This window comes from Xyrauchen texanus, chromosome 32, assembly GCF_025860055.1.
Source record: "Xyrauchen texanus isolate HMW12.3.18 chromosome 32, RBS_HiC_50CHRs, whole genome shotgun sequence".
NCBI classification, from domain to species: Eukaryota; Metazoa; Chordata; class Actinopteri; order Cypriniformes; family Catostomidae; genus Xyrauchen; species Xyrauchen texanus.
This window is the reverse complement of record NC_068307.1, coordinates 26,050,285-26,071,664: the sequence shown is the minus strand read 5'-3', so window position 1 is coordinate 26,071,664 and position 21,380 is coordinate 26,050,285. Positions and strand designations below refer to the sequence as shown.

Genomic DNA, 21,380 nt, shown 5'->3' with positions numbered 1-21,380 from the left:
AATCGTATTCTTGATAATTTTTGTATTGTTTTCCAGTAAAAATACTTAAAAATCATTTGATCAAGCTCAATTTGATTGAACTTGTTTTAGAAAAAATGCTGCATAAGATATTTAGGTTTATCTGAGAATGTATTTTTAACATGTGTATTTTGTCTTACTGTATTGGCAGAGTTTTTATAGTCAAAACAATTGAAAAAATTCTACCAGTGCTGAAGCAGTAATCCAAAGTATTTAGAAAGCATTACAGACCTTGATTAATGTAACGGAATACTTAACAAATGACATTAAAAAAAAATAATAATAATAAAAAATAGAAAATACATACATTTTCTTTTCTTTATTATTGTAAAAAAACAAAAAAAACAAACATCAACAGTTATAGATGTATTTATTTGACCCAGACATTATTCACCACTTATTCAAAGCCAAGAAAATATTCAGATGACTTTCATGACTAACAGATTTGGGGGAAAAAGAGAAACGTAGCTGACAAACTTTAATAAATGTAAATGTTAAAAAGAATATGTTCTTAAATCTGATTTGTGTTGAATGAGGGAGCCTGCTGCATGTCTAAGGTCACTACGCTTCTGCAGTTGTGGGCAGAACTTTCACATACAGAGTCTTCATGTTCAGTGACTTTACAGAGGATGTCTCTGTCAATTCTGAAAGATAAAAAAAAAAACACGTGTTAATGAGTTAAAAATGTGCAATAAGCATATGCAAATAAACTGCTAACATATGGTGGGTTTCCATCCACATATTTTTGTGAATTTTGGGATATGGCATGAAACACCAAGATACACTGCCTGGCCCAAAAAAAAAAAAGCCTGCATTTACCTTTGATTACAACACGCATTAGTCATGGCATTATTTTGACAACCATATGCAATGTCGCAATATTTATATCCGTCTTGAGTTACATACATTTTTGGCCAAATCTTATTAATAACAGGAGAGACAAACCATTCTGTAAAGTCTTCTCCAGCACATCCCAAACACTTTCAATGGGGTTAAGGTCAGGACTCTGTGGTGGCCATTTGAATTGTGAAAATGATATCTCATGCTCCCTGAACCACTATTTCACAATTTGAGCCTGATGAATCTTGGCATTGTCATCCTGGAATATGGACGGCACGTCAGGGATGAAAAAATCCACCGATGGGATAATTTGGTCATTCTGTAAATTCAGGTAGTCAGCTGACTTCATTTTATTGCCGTATAACGTTGTTGAGCCTAGACCTGACCAACTGAAGCAACTGGACTCATCAGACCACCAGACCTTTTTCCCTTGTTCCACAGTCCAATCTTTATGCTCCCAAGCAAATCTAAGTAATTTTTTCCAATTAGCCTCACTAACAAATGGCTTTCTTGTGGCCACACCACTGTTTAGTCCCAATCCTGTAAGTTCTCGTCACATTGTGTGTGTGTGTGTGTGGAAATGCTCTTAATTTCACTATTAAACATAGCCGTGAGTACTATTGTCGATTTTGTACGATGTAACTTCAAGCGTTTTAGTGATCTCCGATCACAATCATTCAAGATTTTTTCTGACCACATTTCTTCCACTAAGTTGATGGTTCACCACTATCCTTCCAGGTTTTAATAATGCGTTAGACAGTTCTTAACCCAATTTCAGTGATTTCAGCAATCTTCTTAGTCATTTTCTTTGCTTGATGCAGGCCAATAATTTGCCCCTTTTGAATAATAAAGTAATATAATAATTATTAATTAATAATTTGAATAATTAAGTAATATCTTTTCCACAACCATGGAATACGTCTTCCGACATGGTTGTTTAAGAAATGAGAAGCTACACCACTGCATCAGTTAGGGTTAAAAGAATTGTTGCCAATTGAAAAACATTAATCACTGCAACAATGATCCAATCATAGTCTCATAACAGCCAATTTAGGTAATAAATTAGGTCATTTAGGTCAATAAGCCAACAATTTTAATTATCATTCAAGTCCGTAGCATAAACAGTGCTAAGTTATGTGCTCAAATATAATAATACCTAGCCAAAAAGGTGTGCTACTTAAGCCAAAAGTACGGTTCGGTTTTCTGTTTGCAACTACATGTCATGCACACTGAACTTGATGTAAATTTCATCATCAGCAGAGTCCGCCCAGACTGTCTGCATGTACCCCAAATTTTTAACCATGTGTGGCAAGGAGGAGAGCGGGGCCGGGCCATGATGATGCAAGCCCGGCCCCTAATCGGGCTAATCAAGTCGACGAGAGGGATAAAGGAACTTCGAGGGAGAGAGACCTACAGGCAGCTGCCCTGTATGTGTACTTTATGTTTGTGTGTTTTTGTTTAATTAAATATTACTTTGATGCTCTGTCCAGTTCTCACCTCCTATCCATGTTACCCCTTTACCTATGTGTGTGGTCTGTGCATGTGCAGTCTTCTGCAGGTCAAATGGAGTCATAAAGCAATTGTAGGGCACTAGGGTTGCCACAGTGTTATTGTTTTGCAAGGGACAACAGTGGTGTAAAATGTTTTACAGGGCAAAAGGGGGAAACATAATGAATGGAACCTCCAAAATCACTATAATAGCCTAACGAATAAAATAACCTTAAATAAAGAATAGTTGCCTAATGATTGCGGCCATGATAAATGATCCTAAATAACACACATTGAAAGCCAGATGTTCTTTACCAACGTATCAAATTTCATAGGCAGCAAATTATGCGCACTGACAGAAAACGTTTAATTGCTGGTAGTGAATATAATGTGCATGGTGGGTAACTGTAAGACGTCTTGGATTCGGAATGACAAGAAATTCTGTTAGACACACAGACACACACTTGAAGAAACACTTTAATATATTCTTAAGAACAGATAATGTCTGATGCACTCATTGTTCGGAGACATGCAGTCTCGTGGAACACGAGCACGTAAAGGGTTTCTTTGTTTCTGTCTTCTGAAATGTTTTTGTAAGCATTTTATCATCTAAGAGAATGCTGTAAAAGACCTCAGATCATCTCAGCACAGGAGGTGCACGGAGTTCAGTTCTCTTTATTTTAGAGTTGAGGTTCTTGGGAGTCCAATTTTAGGCACACTCATCAGGTCACACACCAATACGCTTGAAAGTTACTAGAGAGACTACTGTATAACATCGACTACTGAGGTGGCTGGCATGACAAAAACATAAAGATGGGTATGTAACCAAAGTAATAGAAACTAAACAAGGCAGTTTCACACGACACGGGACCGGACAACTGGTAAAATTGCATGTGGTGTTTGTGCAGCCAAGCCTGTGCTTGCATTGCGGTTTCATCGTGATTCAAAACTTCAAATCAAGAACTTCATTGAGTCACATCACCCACATCATGTCTTTTACTAAAAACAGCATATCTAAATAAAAATACATAAAAAGTATTAATATGGGATATTACGTTTGTTAGGCATAATGTATATACACATGTAGCCAGCTTGAAAATGTCCCATAATAGTTGATAAACTATGACACAGTTAATTCAGTAATGAATTAACTGTGTAATTGTTTAAATAGTTGGGGGGAAAAAAGCATTATTGCTAAAGCAGACAGCAACACTAAACAGATAAACAGAACCTATTTATTATTGATTGCAATGACAAATAAAATACATTCTTTTACAGCATTTGTCCACCATTCACAACAAAATATTAGGATACTTTGGGCAGTGAAATATTTTGTTTATAATTTAATTATAGTCTATAAAATAAATGTATTATTCGATGACAGAGTTTGTGTATGAAGCTAAACTTCATGTTACGAGATAAATTTAGTTGGCTATGACGTTTTTATTTAAAAAAAAATTATGTAATTTTATTTTTTATTGTAAACGACGATGCACGTCTTTTTTTAGCCTCCATCTCTGACATATTTTAAGGACAATTCTGTTTAATTTATGACTACAAATAATTATTCTCTATGTTCTTGCAGTTAAAGAGCAGCTCAGTGAAAATCTTTTTGGTTGGTATTTAAAGATTTCAGACTAATTGCAGAACAACGTGGCTCAAGCAAACATCAATTAATATTTTTCTATCTTCTGCGGCAGCTGCTGCGAGACGCACACAGATGCATCAGGGATTTAGGTACACTAGCAGCATGCAGAACTGTCTTGAATTATGTCTGTGATGACATGGCCCTAATCATTGGGCTTTGGGCTAATCAGTGGGCTTTTCCAGTGTTTTTGGATTAGAATTTGCAGTCAAATCGTGAGACGTTGCTAATTACTACTGTTTTGACTCATTTGTATGTACTGTATTTTCCCAGATCAATCAGCAGATAGAGAATAACGATTCAGAAAGAATTCTCAGTATAGACTCATATTTCTTTAGATAGGGATAATTTTAAATAAAACTAAATTAAATTGACAAAATCTTTTTGGTTGGTATTTAAAGATTTCAGACTAATTGCAGAACAACGTGGCTCAAGCAAACATCAATTAATATTTTTCTATCTTCTGCGGCAGCTGATGCATCTGTGAGCTGCGAGACGCACACAGATGCATCAGGGATTTAGGTTCACTAGCAGCATGCGGAACTGTCTTGAATTATGTCTGTAATAGAAACACAATAACCAAGGTTATTGTGTTTCTACAAGGTTATTTTGTTTTAATTTTAATAATGACTAATGCAGCTTTCACTTTCTTTAGTTTGAGTGGAGGATATGCAAACAGAATCCAATAAGAAATCACAAATTAAGTCATAATCATAAAATAATAAAAAAATTTTTTTTTTTTTTTTTATATTTCAGTGATTATTATCATCATTATCATTATTATGTTTACATTTATATTTGTTTTTAGGTCTTAATTTTTATAAGTAATTTTCCGACAATTGTCATATTGTTATATGTCATATTGCCACGTTATACTGACAGTAAATGGAACGGTGGTAATATATGATTTTTTTTTACCACATCATTGCTTTTTCGTTTCGTTTGAAGTGCAATTTTAAATTAGAAATGTCATTGGTTTAAGTTTTCTGTTAAAATAGATTAATTTAATTTTCAATGCAAAATTTATATATAATTGATATATAAAATTGATATAAAAAAAAGAATATTCACCAATCCCTCAGCCGGGGGTTGATGATGTAATTGGATATTGTGATACTTAAAAAAACATTTAAATAAAAATATTGTGAACATATTTCTTGCATATTGCCCAGCCCTAGGAGGAAACAAAAACGTATTCACACACAAAATCATTACCTTTCCTTAGCAGCTAAACTGGGATGAAAGGAAATAAAACACCAACATTCATGTCATCGCATTTTGGGGGTGGTGGGTGCTATATCACAGCCTGGGTGCGCACAAAAAATAACGAACATTCATAAATTGCACATAGAAAATGCTCTTAACAGCTAAGATCAATAGTTATTGGGAAACAAGTCCCAGAACTATGAATGTTTGTGTGTTGGAGAAGCACTTTCTTTGCACTCAGAGCTCACTGCAACACACATCAAATCAGAGTGCATCGGTGGCTTTTCTTTCTTCTGCTCTTCAAAATATAATCACGTTTTGTCAAACGTCCGTCTTTGTGTCTAATTTCTTGTAATATATCACTCAGAGAAGTCTTGCTTCCAGAGGGGCTAGTACATCAGCAAGATATTCCGCGAAAAAAGCCGCATTTGGCAGGTGTTCATTTCAAACCTTTTTCGCTAGGAGTAGCTGTATGTTACAAATATATACAAATTTGGAAGGCAATCAAAACTGTCATTGACCCACACTTTCTGCTGGAAAATTATCTCTAGAAAGTTTTAAACACTCATGTGTTTGTGAATGGTGAGAGACCCAGGGAGCCACTTGATTTTTAACACAGAGCCACTTGTGGCTCGCGAGCCATAGGTTCCCGACCCCTGCCCTAGAAACTCCAAAACAATACCCTGGCAACCACCCAACAACAAGTTTTTCTTTGGAAAACACCACATACATTTTCTTTTAAAAAAAAAGAAAAGAAAATCTAGTCTGCTTAAGTTTTTTCCGCCTACCATCATAACACAACACTGAAACCCCAATTAATGAGGCTTAACAAACAAGCCTGTGCTTTGATGCTCATCACACACTGCTGTGGATGTGGGCTTTACAGTCTTCAGGAGCTTATGAACTAAATCTTTTCCAATACTTGTAAATGAGATGATATTATGCATTCAAGTCTAATCAAGGCCTGAATCCAGAAATGCTTCAACACGAACATCAATAAGGCCAATGGCAGCATCTCTCCATATCTTAATTTAGCTGTGTTATACTGGACAGTTATGAGGTACAGTACTGTGCAAAAGTCTTAGGCACATAAGATGTTTCACAAAAGCATGTCTTAAGATAGTTATTTATATCTTCAGCTTTAGGGTCAATATGAAATATAAATGTTAGACTCCCAAACATTACTTTAGCAAACAGACAAGATTAGAATAGAACAACAGGGAGCCCTACAAGAGATAGCATGGCTCCCACTGAACATGGAGTCAGTCTGAGATTACATAATCATACAGAAGCAATTGAGACAGCCTAAATAGATGGAGGAACTGTGGTGAATACTCCAAAAAGCTTGGAACATCCAATCTGCCAACATCCAAGATAAACTGTGTCCAGGTGTAACTAGGAGAATTGGTGCTATTTTAAAGGCAAAGGTGGTCAAACCGAATATTGATTTAGCTTTTTTTTATTTTTACTGGACTTTGTACGACATTAAGTGATAAAATGAAAACTATTTGCCATTATTTTTGAAGACATCCTCACTATGCAACATTTTTCACAAGTGCCTAAAACATTTGCACAGTACTGTATGAGTAACTGTAAAATGCTGCATTGCCGTTGAATTCTGTTCTAATGAAATCCATAATTGTTTCATCTCACAAAAGTTCTTGGACTGTGTGGGTGAATCTCATGAATAGGTGTCCAGGACACATTTTACCACATTACACATTATATATATATATATATAAATATATATTTCGATTTATTTACACACACACACCGATGAGCCAAAACATTATGATCACTCAAAGGTGAAGCGAATAATATTGATCATCTCCTAACAAGGCCACATGTCATGGTAGATTACAATCAGTTTGCCTAGTCAACATATTGAATGCAGGAGAAATGGGCAGGAGTAAAGACCTGAGCAACATCATCAAGAGCCAAAATGTTATGGTCAGACGATTGGTCTAGTCTGAACCGGCAGAAGGCCTACTGTGGCACAAGTCAGAAAATGTTAATGATTGTTCCTGGAGGAATGTGTCACAACACACACTGCATCGCACCCTGCTGCATATGGGGCTGCGTAGCCCCAGATCAGTCAGAGTGCCCATGATGACCCCTGTCCACCACCAAAAGCACCAACAATGGGCACGCGAGCGTCGGAATTGGACCTTGGAGCAGTGGAAGAAGGTTGCCTGTTCCGATGAGTCCTGTTTTCCTTTACATCACGAGGATGTGATGGCACCAGGATGCACTGTTGGAAGATGACAAGCCTGTGGAGGGAGTGTGATGCTCTTGGGCTCTGGGTTACTGAACAGAAGGTCAGGGGTTCAAGCCCCAACACCACCAAGACACCACTGTGTGGTCCTTGAGCAAGGCCCTTGAACCTATCGGCGCCCCTGACCCTGCACTCTGATCCCAGCTTATCTGGGATATGTGAAAAATAAATAATTTCACCATGTATATGCAGAAATGTATGTATAATGTGTGACAATTGATAAATTTTATTTTTTTTTTTTTAAATAGTAAATCCAGAGAAAGTGATATTTTGTAGTGGTCTCTTAATTGTGAAAAACAAAAAAGGTTGTTTATAGAAAATTCAACAAAAAAATTAAAACAGAAAAATTACTGTGTAATATAATTTAAGTTTGTCGCTGACTTTAGTTTGTTACTTCCCAACACTGATGCAGCACACCAGAGAACGCTGTTGACCTAGGTGACTGCCTATATTGCCAATGTCAGGATCAGCAGTGGTTGTTAATGCCTAAGGGCACCAAATGTGCCGGAAATATACGATCTGTTCCCTTAGACAGCTTCAATTTAGCAATATTTTGTTAGTAAGTTGTAGTATAGCTAGGTGGTTCATAACTGGTTTTGCTTCAGTCTCCAGATATATTATTCAAATGGTAATTTTTTTTAACCAACATCAGTCCTGATCATAACTACCAAATATTAATTTTCAGGATTTAAATGCCAGTTTGTTAACATTTAAATTGCCACTGTTTTTCACTCTCTCTCACTCACACACTTTTAGCACTGTTGTTTTTCACTCTCACTCTCTCTCTCTCTCTCACACACACACACACACACACACCATTTATTTAAATTTTGAAGCCAGGGCTCTGGAATGAAAGCATAATATTATAGAATTCATGATTTGAATGACACTAGGATCAAATATTGCATTTTAATGGGTTTCAATGGGAACATTGTAACCCATTACAATGGGTTACAATGTAATGGTAATAGTTATTATTGGAGAATAACTATTCTGTGTACACAGTGCATTATAAATTTTTTTAGGAACTGTGGTTGAAATATCAAAATTCCCCCCCAAAATACACACCGTGCCATTAGCATTAACACAGACAAAATGATCTAAAAAAAATAAATAAATACAAAAGACAAAAATGTTCCAAAGTTCATACAAGGGTTAATATAGTCTGGATCTTATTTTCTTTTACCCTGTATAGCTGTGTTGGTTTTCAAGGATGAGAGCATGTCACACAAATCAAATATGAAGGTGAACAAGTTAACGTTGATATCCTTGATGTCTGAGCCCATGTAACTTCTTCAACCCTGAGGATGTTCTCACATCACAATGGAAAAGGACTATAGTAACGTGGAAGTGCTATGTAACCTAGGCCACAATTAATTGGTTAGGGATTATTTATTGCTCAAGTCACACTGATCCCAGCTGAAGGTCTGTACTTTAGACTCTATCTTGAATTGAAGCTTTCCTCTTGTGGAATAAGTGTAACAGTGCTGCTGTAAATATACCGACTGTCTCTCATAACATGACTGATGGGTAAAAATGTAATCTTTTCTGAGCCTCTACCTCACATATAAGACCTCATGAAATCAAAATAAGTGTTTTGAGGTTTAAGTCCATGTCTGTTAGTTTTGAGGCAATCTATATGCTAGTGTACTCCAAAAAGATGACAAAATAAACATTTTGGGAAATGGACCAAAAATAATCATGACTACGTTCCTGTTTAAAACTAGTGAGACAGGAAAAAAACAACTGTGCACAACCAAACCATTTCCTGAGGTCTTTAATAACTCGTTCAAATTATTCGTTACATTTCAGAAAGCTCTACGATACCACAGTTTGCATAAAGTTGCATAACCAGATCAATACAAAAGAAGAAAAAAAAAATGCAACAAGTGATAAAAGCCATCTCTTCCTTATCAGTTTAATTCGTTTTTGTCATAACCAACTTTACTACATTTTGTTAGTCACTTGGATTCTGGGTAGCCCCGCCCACTGGACCAAAGTTCTGCTACTCCTGCATATTAAACATAAAAAAATGGCAGAGAAGAGATTGTATGTGGAAGGTGAAACCACAGTACTCAAGGGGGATATAGAGTTACCGTCAAACATGTGTGCCATTAAACTGGATGTGTTATTATTCAGGTAAGTTTTCTCTAAAACTATTGACTTTAACTTAATCTGTCGCACCACCATTACAGTAGCTGAGTTGAAAGAGAGAACTCACTGTAAAAGCAGACAGTTCACACTAATCTCACTATAGCGACACTTGCGGCAATGGTGAGAATGCAACACGTAGTTGCGTTGTGTTATGAATTGTAGTCTGACATATTTCAGAATGCAAAAATTCATGATGGAGCCTACACACTAGAGTTTATGCTGCATCAGAGAATGCTACGAATGCACTGATTTCAATGGGGATGGTGCGTCGGAAGGACAGAGAGAGAAAATGCAAGGGTTTTCGATAGTGAAGCTCCATCATGTGACCAAAAGTGAAGAACATTTCAACTTTTGCAGCAGCACACTCTGATGTAGGCATCCATTCACCAATGGGAATTTCTTCAGAAGTGATATAATAGGTGTGGGTGAGAAACAGATCAATATTAAAGTCCTTTTTTACTGTAAATCTTGACATCAGCAGTCTCCTTGGCGATCATGATTTCAAGCTCGATAACACTTTCTAGTGCCATCTAGCACTCTGCGAACTATAAGTGTAACTGAGCTTGAAATCATGATAGTTCCTGTAGACTGCAATTGCAAGATGTACAGTGAAAAAGGAGTTACATTTTGTTCTGTACTCACCCAAAACCGATTAGATTACTTCAGAAGACATGAATTAAACTACTAATGGTCTGCTTGTATGCTGCCTTTATGTTCTTTTTGGAGCTTCAGAGCTTTGGACCCCGCTAACTTGTATTGAATGGACCTACAGAGCTGAAATATTCTTCTAATATCTTTGTGATCAGCAGAAGAAAGTCATACACATTTGGACTGAGGGCGAGTAAATAATGAGAGAGTTAAAATTTTTTGGATAAACTATCTCTTTAATTCTTTGAGGTTTTAAATTGCTGATTTTACTTTGGAGAGTGTGGCAGAGCTCATTTCATGACCACTGGTGGGAAAAGCAATGGTAAATAAAATGACAAAAATGTTTGAGGTGTAATGCTTGTAAATGTTACATTCTGATTTATGATGTAAAAGTGTATAAGAAAATCTAAAAATTAATACAAATACTTTGTAGATATTTTCTAGAGAATAATTTTTCCTCTTTCCCACTTTACTGCTTAAAACAGTCTGGGATTTGGTAAAAAGAGGGTCTTCAGAAGATTCCACTTCCCAGTATTAAGCATTTCTTCATTTTTACTTTTGACTAAAGTAGAAGACATTCTAAGCTTTCTTCAAAGGTATAATGTTAGATGTTATTGTTTTTTTTTTCTTTGCCCATATTCACCCTAAAATATCAAAAAATAAATTGAATATGAGACAATTTTTTAGTTATTATTTTATTGATTATTTTAGTTTGTTTTAGAGTTATGAAAAAGTATTTTAGTTTAGTTTCAGTTTTCATTAACTATAATAACACCGTTTCGTCCTCTTCTCTTTCTCTGTCAGGCTAAAAAGATATTAATTGTGGAGAGAGCCTAGAGAAGAGTTTCAGTGTACTGGTACACAGTCAAAAACATAAATTTTAAATAGCTCTATCCGTGACCGCCTCTACCCTTCCAAACTGACCTTTCATATTCCCATGCATCAAAACTTACGTTAGAGCTTTCCCTAGTGTGTAAGCGCCCTGAAATTGAGCTTGCGCGGCAAGATGTGTCTGCATTCACATACTTAAGTAGATTATGTTTTGGTCCTAATGGTGAAAAAGAACCCCATTCCAAAGCACATTTCCTGAAGTTTAACGATGAAAGCTTGTGATATTTCTCATCAAGAAAAGACATCAACCTTTTTACAGTAGTGTCGACTCAATTCAGTACCCAAGTTTTTTCACGGAAGTCAAACATTCTGCAGTCTCAATATGTGGCTAATAAAGCTGGAAGGAAAATATTGTTAATCTTTCATAAAAAAAATAATAACCTGCTCTGCCTATAAAACAATTTTCCTTTTCGGCTGACATCCCCAATCTCTTATTTTGTCCTTCTCACAATCCAATACATTAATGATAATAAAATCCCTACATTTTAGCATTAAAAGTCCTGTTTCGTTCAAGTTTAATGGGTTGCGAATGGTGTTTCATGCTGACTTTTATATTTACAGCAATAATTAACATTTTATATAAAAGAGTTTTTAATAGCATATTCGTTTTTTGTTTTGTTTTTCAAATTGCAATTCGATGCGATAACCATGCAAGTTTACTGGTATTGGTATTGACAAATTTAGCATTGGTTTAATTTCTGGGAAACGTCTTACATTTACAAATGTGTGAGAAAATATTAACAAAGTGTATGCTCACAATAACAGAAATAAGGTTTCAAATTTAAAAAGCACTTTTTGTTGCGATCTCAAAATTCAGAAAGTGAGAATATAAATTGAAATTAATATTATAAAACTAGATTCCTCATATCCATCAATAATAATTACATTACATTTCAAATTCTTGTAACAAAACTCACAAGTTGGTTATAATCACAAGGTTACTTAATGACTTTTAATGACTTGGGCTTTACACATATTTCTAAAATTAATTATGTTTAATCCACACCTGTTTGGGTTTTGTGACCACTGAAGGGTGTATGCCTTCTAACGAGACAGAGAACAAGGAGACATTATTTTGAATTCGTTGAGTGGAAAAACAAAAGCTTTTCTGTGATTTGTTCCCCCCAAAAGCATCTATAAAGTAATTAGAAATGTGCTTACTTTTAAAATTAAGTAATCAATCAAATCAGTTATCGGATTATAACTTTTGAGTAGTAATATGTAGTTGTTGTTTTTTCTCAATAAAGCAAACATTGGTCAGCTGACCCTACTACATTATAAAAATGGGAATCACAATCCTTTACCTAAAGGTAAAATTTTACATTTACATTTTATGCATTTGGCAGACGCTTTTATCAAAAGCGACTTACAGTGCACTTATTACAGGGACAATCCCCCCGGAGCAACCTGGAGTTAAGTGCCTTGCTCAAGGGCCCAACAGTGGCATCTTGGTGGTGCTGGGGCTTGAACCTCCAACCTTCTGGTCAGTAACCCTGAGCCTCAACCACTGAGCCACCACTGCCCCGTTGCCTCAATGCTGTATGATTATCCACAAAATAAGCCATCAAATGAACACAACATCACATTCCATAGATCAGAGAGATCCCCCACCGAGCCATTAGAGGGTCATAAAAATTAATCCATGGTGCCTAAATTGCTGAAGGAGCCCATCTCTCCCATGCCTGCTTAATCTCAAACTAGGGTTTGTAATGACAGAGCTGACCATTAAAGAAGATCCTTCTTTGTTCCACAAACTTAAACCCTTAGCATGACTTCCACACAGAGCTAAAGCTGGTTTTCTTTGAAAGGTTTCCTTGTGAGATCCTTATGAGATCATCATCCCAGTCCTTGTGATTTAACTCTATAAAATATACACAATACCTAGACTTGCTAGATAATTCTGAAAATGACTATGACCTGTGATCACTTGTACAACTGACAAATTAATGATTATAGCCAATGTACTTTTTAAAATATGTGTAGTTATAGGTAATCACTTATAACTGACAAATCGATGAATACATTCTTTAATCTGGTATGATTTATCTCATTCTCCTAAGAATTGTAACTATTCAACTATATATTAGCCCCCGACCATCAGGTTTCTCATAACGTGTAATGTATTATCCATGCTGTAAAACTGGAATCCACTACAAAGGATCATAAATCAACTTTGGAAATGGACAGACCAGTTGACCATGTGACTCTGAAAAGCCACTTTTGATTGGCTCAGGACACCTTTGGGGTGCAGCCAATTTCAGTTAAAAACTTTCCTACTAAAGGAAGAACTCTCTCTTCTGCTGAACTTCTCTCTTGCAACGCTCTCTTTGAACCGTAGCTTGGTCTCCTCTCTTCGGCTCTCTTGCTGCTTGGAAATCTCGGGACACTCAAAGTCCCGAGGAAGCCTCACACTCTCTGCTCTACTGTTCACACACCCAGTGGGAGTTGCTTCATCCAGACAATAACTATTCGCAACCAAAACAGAGTCCAAAACATCGAACAAAGAGCCAACGAAACAAGCATCACAAAGAACGCTACGCAAGGAAATGCAACTGCACGCAAGTACATCTCCAGACTTTTGCTCAAAGTTCTGGTGTATTCGTAAAATACTTTGGATAATCCGATTGCAAATCAGTTTAGACTCAAAGAAGGATAAATGGTTCTTATGGCATTATCTACAGACTCCATAATGTTAATTTTCCCTGTATTGATCATTTATTTCACATTCTGTCACTCTTCTCACCAAACTGTTTCATGTTGTATGTGTAAGATTAGTTTTATGTTTAGAATAGCAATAAAGTTTCTCTGTATTCAAAGATCATTTGACTGGTATATTTTGATAAATAATCTCATCCCTGTTTTTTGCTTCAAAGCTGTACCTAAATATGTGTAATATTATTTTTGATAAGCCATGAGAATAAAATCACTCCAATAAGTGAATTAATCATAATTCCTTTATTAAAGCTAATTCCTTACAATAGAAATTGTGAGCGGATACGAGACAATTTTAATGGTGGAGAATTTAATTCAGACAAATAATCTATTTATTTGTCATTTATCTAATTTATAATGTTGTCGAATGCAACCAATTCCATTATAAATTTCCTTACATAATAATGTAGAATAAGAACAGTTTAATTTAATTCCTAGCTCACCATACTGTTTCCTACATATAATAGTGGGATAGCTGTGGCACTTTAATCCGTACCATGTATATTTATTTATACTACTAAATTTCCTACAGTGCACATTTTGCTCATCCACTGGCATATTGTTCATACCTTCTGTAAGGTCTTCGTTCATGAAGAGCTTCAGTCTTCTGCCTCTCAGGCCGAAAACTTTAGCAGTTTCATTCACCAGTTCAGGATACTGTAACCCGTTTTTACCCACTGGATTCATTAACAGCAGCGTCCCAACATCTCCAGTCAGACATTCTGAAGAAACATAAAACATTTACATCAGAAGAGACATCTAATTTGATCAAATTGCACGATACAGTATTCCACATTGTGTGCTCTGTCGTATACAGCACATTTTTGAAATAAGGTCAAAGCATTCTATGCAAACAAAAATTCCCATACAGTGCACAAAATACATAATATATTGGGCTGGGTGGTATAGCTAAAAAAAATATTTTATAGTATTTATCCTTCTGACAATATTAAATTTAATTCTTAAAGTGTTATGTACAGTATTTGCTCTGAAATGAGTAAAAGGATAATTTCAGTCAGAGGAACCATCGTTTAAACCAAATATTGTAGCCAAATAGATAAAAAATGTTTAATGCACGAAGAAAAATAAAGTAAAAGTCAAAATAAAAATAATCGGGGTATGTTTTCCACAGTTTTTTCTCTAAATGATCACAAAGAAGAATATTTAATAATTTTCATTCATATGCACAAATATAATAGACAGTTAGACAGTTGTATATCTGTATATACTTTCTACAAATGGTGAAACATTTTGTAGTCATTTTTATTTGTATAGTGCTTTTCATGATGCACATTGTTTCAAAGCAACTTTACAGAACATTATGCTGTAATGTCCTTACTGAGCAGTTTCATTGATAAACATCACTCAAAATCATGCATTAAAATGATTTGTCTTTAGACCCCCAGAGATCAAGCCAAAGGCAATGCATGAAAAAAATGCCATGGAGAAGTCTGTGAACATTTTTGCGTAATGGCGCAAATTAATCACTAAAAATCTGATTTAAATAGATTTTTTGAACTGATTCCCTGAAATTAGTCAAATTTACTAAATCAAATGCCATTAGAAGTCTTTAGGAATATGAATGGCCACATAAACAGTGCATTAAAATCATATTATATTGCCAGCAAAATCAACTTAAATATATTTGATAGTATTTTAATATATATTTTATGCATCACCCAGAAATTATACTAACAGCTAAAACGGTAATAATAGTATGGTAGAATAATTTTCGGAATGTAGCCAACCTGAAATTTTTAATAATCAAAAAATTGCACCTGCTGGACCGCTGTTGATAAGTTGCAGGTTAACATAAGTACACAGGAGAGAGTCTGAACTGGCCATGTTTGCAGGAATTGAACCCGAAGTCACTGTCAGAGTTTTCCCACTCAATGCCATCAAATCCATCTTGGGGTCCAACTCTAAAAGAGATAAATATTTCATTGCATATTAATTTCTAGCACTATTGGAGGCCAGGTACTAGTAATTGATTAAATAGGTTTTGCTTTGAAACCAGTTCAGGAATGTCTACACATCAAAGCTGGTCTGAATTCAATTAACCCCCCACCCCCACCCCCACACACACACACCTAAATTCTGACAATTTAGTTAGTTCATGCATCTGTGATCTAATTGAAAACACACTCAAATGTTTCACAAAACTCAAATACAGATGGACAAATAAATAATGCTTGGCACACAAGTGTTTGGCTGACCTAATTGAAACTAAACCATTATTCCTAGTTAAAGACTGAGTTAATATGCTGAATATGTGTGGACTCCAGTAATTTAATGGTGCTAAAACCCCAACATGGAACATAATTTGCACATATAACTGCCTGTCTGTAAATACAGCATAAGCTGTACTTGTGTTAAGAAATAATTACTCAAACCATCTGCTATTCTTGACTTTGTTGTACTCAAAGCAATAAGCCATGACAGACCTTTTAATCTACTTTTAATCAACTTTTAATCACTGTAACTCACAATATGGAGTGGCATTCCTGGAAACACGCATACATTTAGTTGTTAAACTATATTTCATATTTACTTTAGTTTTAACATTTTGGAATGCCAGTAAATGCTTTAACTGATATAATTTGAATATGTTTAATGCCATAAAATTTCTCAGGGGGGTCTGATGCTATCACTAACTAGTGGTTCACTGAATATCGGAAACTTACACAAATCTTTTGGTAATTTTTATTTTATTTCAGCTAGTCTTGGAGTCATGCAAATATGTTTTAGTTCAGTTTTTCATTTTTTTTTTTTCATTTATGTTTTTATTGTTATTCCACTTAATGAACATGTTTTGGTTAACGATATTAACACTTCCTTAACCATGGTAAAATCACTGTAACTCATGGCCTCTTGTGGATTATTGCCTTTATAAAATCTAGCAAACATTTAATTTAAAGGAATATACTGGGTTAATTACAAGTTAAGCTTAATCGTGGCATGATGCTGATTACCACAAAAATGTGTCCCTTAAATAAAAAAATAAAAAATAAAAAAAAGTTATTAAACTTCCTGAAGAAGTGTGGACCTGAGTACAGGTTGCTTTCTCACTCAAGCAATCCGCGACGCAGTTCCATTGCAACTGAACTCAGAGCACCTCCAACAGGGTGTCTCGGGTTCGGTACCATGGTCCGCATGTCTTTCACATTACCAGCTTTTCATGCAAACCGTGCTGTTTCAGACTAAACTGGCAGGTTTCCATCCAACAATTTTTATGTGCATTTTCAAACTGCGCATAAGTAATCGTAAATGGAAATTTTGCTAAATTTGCATCGAAGTTAATGCAAGGAGGTGGGTTTTCTAGAGTTTTGCATTATTTAAAATGCGTATTAAGGTGATGGAAAAAGTGTTTTCACAAAACTATGGTGTTTTGACCATTTATGCAGGTGTTATGAATATGCAATAGCATGATGTAACTGGCCCAGTGAAAAGGTAAACAATTCTTTATGAAAAGCTCTTGGTATTTGGAAATCTTTAACCCACAGCTGGTCTTTAAAGTGGGTTCTCAAAATTTGCCAGAACAGTTTTGATGTGTATCTGTACATGAGGCTGGCAGCATAAGGGCATCGCATCCATTTCAGTCCTCGTTATATAAGATATTACACGTATTCTGTGTCGTATCCTGACAGCGTTTAATAAAACGAGGAACAACTGTTCCAATCCTGCAAATAAAAATCTCACCAAAGCAAGGAAGTCATTTAGCTGCTCCATCAAGAGAAGGCCGGCTCCTTCAAGACAATGTGTATGACGCAGTGCATGGAAACACGCAATGATTCGTATTTTCTTAAGACAAATTTTTAGAAATGCGCTTAAAAACGCAAAACATTTAGATGGAAACCCAGCTAGTTTGAAAGCCCTCTAAAAAATCTCTTTTTAGGTTACACATCAAGAAAGTAATACAGGTTAGTTGAGTAAATTATGACTTTGTAATGTCTTTGAACTATTCCTTTAATCATTAGGTTACTACCATCCCTGTTACACTGAAGTAAATTACAGAAACAACCAAGTTTCACAAACTGCTACTTTAGCACTTCTGCTGCGCATATTTCTGTTTTAAAATGTGAGGACAGGGAAACACTTGGGTTGTTTTAAAAAAGCACTAGAGCTGCTAGTCCTTGCAGATCTTACATTTCTCACACACACACGCTCTCTCACACACACACACACACACACACACACACACACACACACACACACACACACACACACACACACACACACACACACACACACACACAGCAGAGCCCCATCAGCAGAGAACAGCTATGTATGAGGGAGCTACACATCAGAGTGTAAAACAGTCATTAAGGCTGAAACTGTGCAGCCAGAAATCAGAATGGGAGAGGAACTGCAGTGTGTGGAGAGAGATGAGGAGGAATAAGGTGTGTGTGGATTAACTGTCTGGAACAGAGGGCATTATCTGGGGAAGGGATGTCAAAAGTACTGCTACTACGGTACCAAGTTAATACTACCGATTCTATTACAAAAGATGTAACACCAGACAGTATTTATATAGTATCAACAAAATAAATCATTGAATTTACATAAAGATTTTGTTCAAATGTTTACATCCCCATGGTTCTTAATATGGTGTTTTGCTTCCTCGATATGTTTGTCTTTATGGATAGTTATGCATGAGTCCCTGCTTTGTCCTCAGCAGTAAAGCTGCCTTCAGAAAAATACTCCAGGTATTGCATATTCTTTGGCAGTGCTCAGAGGTAACGCATTAGAAGTCATGCACATACCATAATCAGATTACTTTTTTAGAGTAACAAGTCAATTTCTTTTTAATTTTAGACCATATTTAGAGTTACGTTTTAAACAAGTAACAAGTTGCTTGTGTACACCTCTTCTTTTCCCAGTATTGCGAGAAATCAGGAGTAAAAGTGTACAAACTCTGTGGAAGGAGATGTTGTTATCGGTTACATATTCGCCATTGGTCAGCTTGCCCTTTAGACATTGGCATAAGATGTTAAAAAAACTCATATATAGACCTCTATAATAAAGGTTATATGTTGTAGCTTGATGAAACTAAGTTGATTAAAATCTTTCTTTCAGGTAGATCTCACCTGTTTTTCCATTGAATAGAGACAGAGAAACACCGTTGAGTCCAAAGACACTACAGCAAACCATCTTCAGTCTCTCCATGTCAAGTATGTTATCTCCCTTTGGATTTTCCAGAAGAACTACACCCTCTGAAGAAAAAAATTAAATAAACGACTCTGAAAGGTAAAGCATTAATGAACAAAGAATATCATGGACATCTATCTAAATCTTTCATTTTGAAGCACAGACAGCAATGGAAATATGCACAGATTAGCCAAAACATTATGAGCACCTGCCTAAGGCATGGACTCTACAAGACGCCAGAAGGTGTCCTGTGGTATCTAGTACCTAGACATTAGACACCACATCACCTTGGACTCATCATCATGTTCATAAAACTATTCCCGAACAATGTGAGCAGTGTGGTAGGGTGCATTATCCTGCTGAAAGAGCTCAATGCCATCAGGGAATACCATTGCCATGAAGGGGTGTACCTGGTCTGCAACGATATTTAGGTAGGTGACACGTGTCAAACTGACATACACATAAATGGCCAGACCCAGGATTTCCAAGGCAGAACATTTCCCAGAGCGTCATATTCCATCTACTGGATTGTCGTCTTCCCATAGTGCATCCTGGTGCCATCACTTCACCAGGTAAACTGTGCACATGTGAACGGCTGTCCACGTGATGTAAAAGAAAATACTAATTTAAAAGGGACTCATCGGACCAAGCGACCTTCTTCTACTGCTCCATGGTCCAGTTTCGATGCTCGCATGCCCATTGTATGCGCTTTTGATGGCGTAACCATAATTAATATTTTCTGTGACTTGTTCCACAGTAGACCTTCTGTCGGTTTGGACCAGATGGGATAGCCTTCATTGCCCCAGTGCATCGATGAGCCTTGGGCACCCAACACCCTGTCGCCAGTCTTGGGTTCATCCCTCCTAGGACCACTGTTGGTAGGTACTCACCACAGCTGACTGGGAGCACCCCACAAGCCTTGACGTTTCAGAGATGCTTTGACCCAGTCATCTTTCCATAACAATTTGGCCCTTGTGAAAATCGCTCAGGTCTTTACTCCTCCCATTCCTCTTGCATTTAACACGTTAATTACAAAAGCTGATTGTTCGTTTACCATATAATCTACCCTGAACTTGACATGTAGCCTTGTTAGGAGATGATAAAATTTATTCAGTGAGACAAATCTCCAGCACTTTCCACAAGCATTTTTATTTTTCAGCAAAAGGTCATTGTAAGAAGATGATTAACATTCAGATAAGGTCAAATTAAATATTATATATATATATTTTTTAATTATTTTTTATTTATTTAATTATTTATTTGAGGTTTTCCATTTTTGCAACCCTGTAACAAAACTTTGGAACCTAAATACAGTTTAAAATTCTGCAAAATTCAGCATTACTGTGGGGAGCATTTGAGGCATTTCTAACTACCTACTTTCCATTACATGTTAATTTTAAGTTAGATCCAATAGTTTCCAATAGTTCCCACTACAGAAAACAAGGGATTTGTGCCTATGATGCTTTAAAAAAAGAAAAAAGTAATTTGACACCAAAATGCAAGATTACACTCTACTGCCTGAATCCTTCCGACCACTATACAAACAGAAACACAGTGAAAGACTAAGAAAAGTGCATGTCTAAACAGCATAAGCAAAAAAAATTATAATTAAAAAATAAAACAAAACTAGACTTGGGCAATATGATGTATTGACGTTGAGTGAAAATGGCCAGTGTTACAAAAATGAATCCATTAAAATTTTGGAGCACATGTGCAATTGTGTCTTATTTCATTAAAGTGTTTGACATTAGCTGTCATTACATGTTTGGGAGGTGAGGTGTACCTTGTTGTTTGTCCTTCAGAGTGACCTTGATGTTGACATAAGCACAGGCTGAAGTTGTCAGGGGGGCTCTGGAGATGGTGGCCCCCCTTACAATAGTTAAATCCAGATCTGAGCCCTTCAACTATCGTACGAAAGAAACAATTACAAGTCAAACCAGATTATGCACAATCTATCACAAAATTTGTAAATACAGTGGTGGCCAAACATATTGGCATCCTTGGTAAACATGAGCAAAGATGGTTGTGAAAAAAAATCTGCATTGTTTATCCTTTTGATATTTCATAAAAAAAAATCTAACCTTTAATTGAAGTAAAACACTTGAAACATAAGACATTTCTCATTATTAAATTAATATTTTTCTCCAAAACACATTGACCATAATTATTGGTACCCTTTTATTCAATACTTTTTGCAGTCTCCCTTTACCAAGATAGTCTTCTCTTATAATGCTTAATGGAGGTTGGAGAACACCTGGCAAGGGATCGGAGACCATTCCTCCATACATAATCTCTACAGATCCTTCAAATTCAGATATTTATTTTGGTGGACTCATCTTCAGTTCACCCCACACA

The 21,380-nt window shown here is 35.9% G+C and overlaps 1 protein-coding gene across 2 annotated transcripts in view; it reads right to left on the bottom strand.

Annotated features, from left to right (window-relative positions):
* Nucleotides 1–352: 352 nt before the first annotated feature.
* Nucleotides 353–21,380, bottom strand: part of LOC127625691 (isoleucine--tRNA ligase, cytoplasmic-like) — a 210,136-nt gene continuing 189,108 nt past the window's right edge. For both annotated transcript variants that reach the window (XM_052101027.1, XM_052101029.1), the window contains exons 30-34: nucleotides 20,809–20,929; nucleotides 18,965–19,090; nucleotides 15,656–15,799; nucleotides 14,447–14,599; nucleotides 353–662 (exon numbers count right to left, since the gene is read on the bottom strand). In XM_052101027.1, coding sequence (XP_051956987.1) covers nucleotides 580–662; nucleotides 14,447–14,599; nucleotides 15,656–15,799; nucleotides 18,965–19,090; nucleotides 20,809–20,929 — 627 coding nt within the window. In that variant the 3' untranslated portion in view covers nucleotides 353–579. The remainder of the gene's footprint in view (nucleotides 663–14,446; nucleotides 14,600–15,655; nucleotides 15,800–18,964; nucleotides 19,091–20,808; nucleotides 20,930–21,380) is intronic.